Raw genomic sequence first — 7,727 nt, forward strand, 5'->3', positions numbered from 1 at the left:
TGTTTTTTTGGGAGGAGAATTCCAGCCAAATTCCAGGGGTTTTGCCCCAAATCTGTGCGGGCCTGCGAAGGAGTAGGGGAGGCCCTTTCCGGGTTTTTTTTCCAGGAAAAAATGGGAATTTTAATGGATTTTTAAGGGATTTTGGGAGGGAAGGAGGTCCCGAGGGAGGACGGGGAGGGGAATTCCCAAAGGGGAGGGAAAATCCCGGAAAAGAGGGAAATTTCCTCAAGGAAAAACCCCAAATCCAGGGGGAAAACCCCAAAATGCAGGGAAAAAAACCTCCCCAAATTCAGGGGAAAACCCCAAATTGAGGGGAAAAAAACTTTAAATCCAGGGAAAAAACTGAATCCAAGGGAAAAAACCCCAAATGCAGGGAAACATCCCCGAAATCCCGGAAAAAAAAAACCCCACTTAATTTCAAGGAAGAAAACAAAAAAATACCAGGGGAAAAAATCCAAAATCCCATTAAAAAATCCCCCAAATCCAAGGAAAACACCTCAAAATACAAAGAAATAACCCCAAATTCAAGGAAGAAAACAAAATCCAAGGAAAAAAAACCCAAATCCAGGAAAAAAATCACAAATCCAAGGAAAAAGCCCCTCAAATCCAAAGAAAAAACTCCAAAATCCAAGGAAAAAACCCAAAATCCCGGGAAAAACCCCAAATTCTTCCCAAATTCCCGCCCCCATCCCGGAATTTTTTGCAGAACCGCTGGAAAAGGCTCAAAAAAAAACCCCAAAAAAACTTGGAAAAATGCAAAAAGTAGCAGAAAATTCCTTTTTTTCCCCCCTTTCCCAGAATTTTGGGAACAAAGGAATTCCTGCAGCTCCCGGTGGATTTTTGTGGAAAGAATTCCAGGCGGGAATTTTGGGAATTTGGGGTGGTTTTAATCCCTTTTTTTTGGTTTTTTTTTTTTTTTTGGTTTTTTTTTTTTTTTTTTTTCCCCTCTTGGAATTGTTTGGATTCCCGCGGGAATTCCAAGGTCGGGCTGGGAATGTTGGGAAAAGCTGCGGGGGGGGGGGGGGAAATTTGGGATTTCCCCGTTTTTTTTCCCCAGGATTTTTGGGCTTCTCCAAGGGTTTTTTGTGGTTACATGGGGGGGAAATTTGGGAATGAATTTTCAGTGATTTGAAGACGGGGGGAAAAGAGGGAAAGGGGATTTTTATGGGATTTTTATGGGAATTTTCTGGGATCTTATGGGATTTTATGGGATTTTGTTGGATTTTTTGGAGTTTAAGGAATTTTATGGAATTTGAGAGATTTTTGTGGGATTGGGATGGGATTAAAAACCCCTTTTCCTCCCAAAAAAATCTGGGAATTCCAGGATTTTGGCACTCCCAGTACATTCCAAAAGCAATTCAAGGAAATTTGGGATCAAAGGTGAAAGGAGGGACATCAAGAATGGGAAAATTGAGATTAAATTGGGATTTAAACGGGATTTTAAAGGAATTCCCATCTTGAAAACTCCCCCAAAATCTGGGAATTCCTCCCAGATTTCCTTCTGAGCCCCATCCCATCAACTCCAAAATTCTGGGATCAACAATTCCCAGCTGGAATCAGATCCAAACATCCCAAAAAACCTGGGAAAAACCACCCGGAGCAGCCTCATTTCCTAATTTCCCCCCTCCTTTTTTCCCCTTAAAATTTCCTAAAAATCCAATTTTTTTCCTGATTTTTGCGGGGATTATCCCAGATTTTCCCCTCATAGCCTTGGGAATGTTGGGATGCAAAGTCCATCCCAAGGAACAATGGGAATTCCTCGGGAATTCCTCAACTCCAGGGATTTGTTTGCCCAAGGAGGAGAAACCGCCCCGGAAACTCTGGAATAAAAAAATCCAGGAAGGAAAAAACCTCGGGATGGGAGGATCCTGAAAATTCCCGAGTTTGGGATTCAGGGGAGCACAGGTGAGCCAGAATTTGGGATTTTTTTCAGAATTTTGGAGGGCTTTCTCCCCAGATTTGTTTTTTTTGTCCTAATTTTTAGAGTTTCTCCCTAGTTTTGGGAGTTTCCCCCAGTTTTGGGTTGGTTTTTATTTTTTTAAATTTTGTGGTGTTTTCCCAAATTTTTCCCCATTTTCCTCCCTTTTTTCTCATTTCCCCCCCCCATTTTACCCAAAATCTTCACTTCCCCTATTTTCCCCCAAAATCCCCATTTTTCCCCCATTTCCCCCACTTTTTTTCCCCCCCATTTTCCCCATTCCCCCATTTTTCCCCATTTCCCCCCATTTTTCCCCATTTCCCCCATTCTTTCCCATTTCCCCCATGTTTTTCCACCCCCCCCATTTTTCCCCCAAATCCCCATTTTCCCCATTTTTTCCCCAAATCCCCATTTTCCCCCATTCCCCCCATTTTCCCCATTTCCCCCCATTTTTGCCCCAAATCTCCATTTTTCCCCATTTCCCCCCATTTTTTCCCCATTTCCCCCACCCCCATATATATTTTTTCCCAAATTCCCAATTTTTCCCCATTTCCCCCCATTCTTTCCCATTTCCCCCATGTTTTCCCATTCCCCCCCATTTTTTTCCCCCAATCCCCATTTTCCCTCATTCCCCCCATTTTCCCCATTTCCCCCCATTTTCCCCATTTCCCCCCATTTTTCCCATTTCCCCGCATTTTCCCCATTTCCCCACATTTTTCCCCCAAATCCCCATTTTTCCCCATTTCCCCACATTTTTCCCCCATTTCCCCCACTCCCCATCTATTTTTTTCCCCAAAATCCCAATTTTTCCCCATTTCTCCCCATTCTTCCCCATTTCCCCACATTTTTCCCCCATTCCCCCCACCCCCCATATATATTTTCTCCCAAAATCCCAATTTTTCCCCATTTCTCCCCATTCTTCCCCATTTCCCCACATTTTTCCCCCATTCCCCCCACCCCCCATATATATTTTCTCCCAAAATCCCAATTTTTCCCCATTTCCCCCCATTCTTCCCCATTTCCCCACATTTTTCCCCCCATTCCCCCCACCCCCATATATATTTTTTCCCAAAATCCCAATTTTTCCCCATTTCCCCCCATTCTTCCCCATTCCCCCCCATTTTTCCCCCATTCCCCACCCCCCCATCTATATTTTTCCCCAAAATCCCAATTTTTCCCCCCAAACCTCCCGGCAGGCCCCCCGCCATGAAGCACTGCTTCTACAACGAGACCGTCGGCTTCTTCTACAACAACAGCCGCAAGGAGCTGAGCGCGACATGGCGGCCCAAGGACGTGCTGGTGGTGGCCCTGGGGCTGGCGGTCAGCGCCGTGGTGCTGCTGACCAACCTGCTGGTCATCGCCGCCGTGGCCACCAACCGCCGCTTCCACTACCCCATCTACTACCTGCTGGCCAACCTGGCGGCCGCCGACCTCTTCGCCGGCGTGGCCTACATGTTCTTGATGTTCCACACCGGGCCTAGGACCGCCCAGTTGTCGCTCAAGACTTGGTTCATCCGTCAGAGCTTGCTGGACACCAGCTTGACCGCTTCGGTGGTCAACCTGTTGGCCATCGCGGTGGAGCGGCACCGGACGGTGCTGACCATGCAGCTGCACAGCGAGATGTCCGCCCAGCGCGTGGTGGGCTTGATCTTCTCCATCTGGGCGGCGGCGTTGCTCCTGGGCTTGATCCCGTCCTACGGCTGGCACTGCCTGTGCTCCTTGGAGAGCTGCTCCAGGATGGCGCCGCTCTACAGCCGCAGCTACCTGACCTTCTGGGCCGTCTCCAACCTGGTGGTCTTCCTGGTCATGGTGGTGGTCTACGGGCACATCTTCGTCTACGTCAGGAGGAGGATGGCGCGCATGGCGCGGCACACCGGCGCGCACCCGCGGCACCGCGACACCGTGCTGGCGCTGGTCAAGACCGTCACCATCATCCTGGGTGGGTGGCTCGGTAGGGGTTAATTGGGTTGGTCATCGTCATCCTTGGTGGGTTGGTCATCGCCATCCTCAGTAGATGGTTAATTAGTGGTAATTAGGAGAATTGGGTTGGTCATCGTCATTCTTGGTGGGTTGGTCATCATCCCCAGTGGGTGGTTAATTAGCAGTAATTAGGGGTTAGTTGCATTGGTCATCATGTCATCCTTGGTGGGTTGGTCATTGTCATGCTCAGTGGGTGGTTAATTAGCCATTAATTAGGGGGTAACAGAGGTGCGCACCCGCGGCACCGCGACACCGTGCTGGCGCTGGTCAAGACCATCACCATCATCCTGGGTGGGTGGCTCGGTAGGGGTTAATTGGGCTGGTCATCATCATCCTCAGTAGATGGTTAATTAGGATTAATTAGGAGAATTGGGTTGGTCATCGTCATCCTTGGTAGGTTGGTCATCATCATCCTCAGTGGATGGTTAATTAGCGGTAATTAGGGGTTAATTGTGTTGGTCATCGTCATATTTGGTTGGGTTGGTCATCATCATCCTTGATGGGTTGGTCATCATCATCATCCTCAGTAGATGGTTAATTAGTGGTAATTAGGAGAATTGGGTTGGTCATCGTCATTCTTGGTGGGCTGGTCATCATCATCCCCAGTGGGTGGTTAATTAGCGGTTAATTAGATAACAGAGGTGTGCACCACGTGACAGACACCGTGCTGAATTTTATCCCGGAATTCTTTGGGCCATAAAGAACCGAAATCCCATTCAGGAAGTGACCGAAAAACACCAAAAATTCCCATTATTTCCCCCTTTTTCCTGTTTTTCCAGGTGCCTTTGTGCTCTCCTGGATCTTTTTTCCATCTTTTTTCCATCATCTCATTCTTCTCCCAATATTCCCAGGGGGATTCCATGGAATTCTTCCTGGAATTCTTCAGGCCATAAAGAACTGAAATCCCAGCCAGGAAATCACCAAAAATTCCCATTTTTTCCCCTTTTTTTCCCGTTTTTCCAGGTGCCTTTGAGCTCTCCTGGATCATTTTCCCTCAAAGATTGAAATCCATGGGGATTCCATGGAACAATTTCATCCCGGAATTCTTCGGGCCATAAAGAACCAAAATCCCAGCCAGGAAGTGACTGAAAATTCCCATTTTTTCCCCTCTTTTCCCACTTTTCCAGGTGCCTTTTGTATCTCCTGGATATTTTTCCCATCTTTTTTCCCTCATCTCATTCTTCTCCCATGATTTCCTACAGGGATTCCATGGAACTATTTTATCCCGGAATACTTTGTGTTGAAAATAACTGAAATCCCATTCAGGAAGTGACCGAAAACCACCAAAAATTCCCATTATTTCCCCCTTTTTCCCGTTTTTCCAGGTGCCTTTGTGTCTCCTGGATCTTTTTTCCATCTTTGTTCCCTCATCTCATTCTTCTCCCAATATTCCCAGGGGGATTCCATGGAATTCTTCCTGGAATTCTTCAGGCCATAAAGAACTGAAATCCCAGCCAGGAAATCACCAAAAATTCCCATTTTTTCCCCTTTTTTCCCCGTTTTTCCAGGTGCCTTTGTGCTCTCCTGGATCTTTTTCTCTCAAAGGTCGAAACCCATTGGGATTCCATGGAACAATTTTATCCCAGATTTCTTTGGGCCATAAAGAACCGAAATCCCAGCCAGGAAATCACCAAAAATTCCCATTTTTTCCCCTTTTTTCCCCGTTTTTCCAGGTGCCTTTGTGCTCTCCTGGATCTTTTTCTCTCAAAGATTGAAATCCATGGGGATTCCATGGAACAATTTCATCCCGGAATTCTTTGGGCCATAAAGAACCGAAATCCCAGCCAGGAAGTGACCGAAAAACACCAAAATTTCCCTTTTTTCCCTTTCCCCCCCCGTTTTTCCAGGCGCCTTTTGTGTCTCCTGGATCTTTTTTCCATCTTTGTTCCCTCATCTCATTCTTCTCCCAATATTCCCAGGGGGATTCCATGGAATGATTTTATCCTGGAATTCTTCAGGCCATAAAGAACTGAAATCCCAGCCAGGAAATCACCAAAAATTCCCATTTTTTCCCATTTTTTCCCCCATTTTTCCAGGTGCCTTTGTGCTCTCCTGGATCTTTTTCTCTCAAAGGTCGAAATCCATGGGGATTCCATGGAACAATTTTATCCCAGATTTCTTTGGGCCATAAAGAATTGAAATCCCAGCCAGCAAATCACCAAAAATTCCCATTTTTCCCATTTTTTCCCCCCGTTTTTCCAGGTGCCTTCGTGGTGTGCTGGACTCCCGGCCAGGTGGTCCTGCTGCTGGACGGGCTGGGCTGCCAGAGCTGCGACGTGCTGGCCGTGGAGAAGTACGTCCTGCTGCTGGCCGAAATTAACTCCCTCATTAACGCCATCGTTTACTCGTGGCGCGATAACGAGATGCGGAGCACCTTCCGACGGATCCTGTGCTTCCCGTGCCTCCGCCATTCCAAATACGCCGCCCCGGAGCGGGGGCTGCACTCCCACAACGGCCACTTCACCGTCGATTCTTCCATTTAGGGGTTTGGTTTTTTTTTAGGGGGATTTTGGGGTTTTTTGGGAATTTTTTTGGGTGCGACCCGAAAGGCTCGGAGGTGGGAATTTTCCTTGGAAAAGTCATGGTGGAGAAGGGGTTGTGGGGTTGAGAAGGATTCTGGATTCCCTGGGGGGTTCCGGCGTGGAAGTTTTTCTGGAAAAAATGTGGTGGATCAAGGTTTAAGTGATTTTTTTTTTTTAAATTTGGGAGCATCTTGGAGGCTTGGAGTGCTCCAACATCCAAATTTCCCTGGAAACCTCAAGAATGAGGTGGTTTTGTGGGATTTGGGAGAACCTTGGATTCCTGGTGGGCTCCAACATCCAAGTTTCCTTGGAAAACTCCTGGTGGGATCAAGGATGAAGTGATTTCTTTGGGATTTGGGAGAGTCCTGGACTCTTGGTGGGCTCCAGGATCGAAATTTTCCTGGAAAACTCAAGAATGAGGTGGTTTTGTGGGATTTTGGAGAACCTTGGATTCCTGGTTTGCTCCAACATCCAAATTTCCTTGGAAAACTCCTGGTGGATCAAGGATTGAGAAGAACCTTAGATTCCTGGTGGGCTCCAACATCCAAATTTCCTTGGAAAACTCCTGGTTGGATCAAGGATTGAGAAGAACCTTAGATTCCTGGTGGGCTCCAAAATTCAAATTTCCTTGGAAAACTCCTGGTTGGATCAAGGATAAACTGATTTTTTGGGATCTGGGAGAGTCCTGGGGTCCTGGGGGACTCCAACATCCAAATTTCCTTGGAAAACTCCTGGTTGGATCAAGGATGAAGTGATTTTTTGGGATTTGGGAGAGTCCTGGAGTTCTGGTGGGCTCCAAAATCCAAATTTCCTTGGAAAACTCCTGGTGAATCAAGGATTGAGACGAATTTTGGACTCCTGGGAGGCTCCAGCATCCAAATTTCCATGGAAAACTCAAGAACGAGGTGGTTTTGTGGGATTTGGGAGAACTTCGGATTCCTGGGGGCTCCAGACTGGATTTTTCCCTGGAAACCTCCAGGTTTTGCAGGAAACCCTTGGAGGAGAATTCCCATTAAAGACTGGTTTTAACACGGAGTAGTTTTTCCTTGGAAAAGGCTCAGGAATCCTGCAGGGGGATTGGGAATTTGGGAATTCCGAGGGCAGGATTTGGGAAATCGGGGGCAGGATTTTCCATGGAAAAGCTCAGAAATCCCCCAGAATTTGGGGATTCTGAGGGCAGGGATTGGGAATTGTGAGTGCAGAATTTTCCCTGAAAATTCCACAAATCCCAGGATTCGGGAATGCTGAGAAAAAGACAAATTTCCCCACTTTTTTTCCCCCCTCTTTTTTCCTTGATCCTGGAAAAC

At 47.0% G+C, this 7,727-nt stretch overlaps 1 protein-coding gene across 1 annotated transcript; it reads left to right on the top strand.

The window, feature by feature from the left end:
• Positions 1-3,115: 3,115 nt before the first annotated feature.
• Positions 3,116-6,381, top strand: LPAR2 (lysophosphatidic acid receptor 2). The gene is made up of 2 exons (XM_077787766.1): positions 3,116-3,857; positions 6,101-6,381. Exons 1-2 carry the CDS (start codon positions 3,125-3,127, stop codon positions 6,379-6,381), a joined length of 1,014 nt encoding a protein of 337 aa, XP_077643892.1. The 5' UTR covers positions 3,116-3,124.
• Positions 6,382-7,727: the final 1,346 nt, after the last annotated feature.

This window comes from Lonchura striata, chromosome 21 (assembly GCF_046129695.1).
Source record: "Lonchura striata isolate bLonStr1 chromosome 21, bLonStr1.mat, whole genome shotgun sequence".
In the NCBI taxonomy this organism is placed as follows: Eukaryota; Metazoa; Chordata; class Aves; order Passeriformes; family Estrildidae; genus Lonchura; species Lonchura striata.

What these genes read in the sequence shown, in the direction of transcription:
- LPAR2 (XM_077787766.1), top strand. Translation starts at nt 3,125, where the DNA reads ATGAAGCACTGCTTCTACAACGAGACCGTCGGCTTCTTCTACAACAAC. An exon ending in GACCGTCACCATCATCCTGG is followed by an intron (nt 3,858 to 6,100) that starts GTGGGTGGCTCG and finishes CCGTTTTTCCAG; the next exon opens with GTGCCTTCGTGGTGTGCTGG.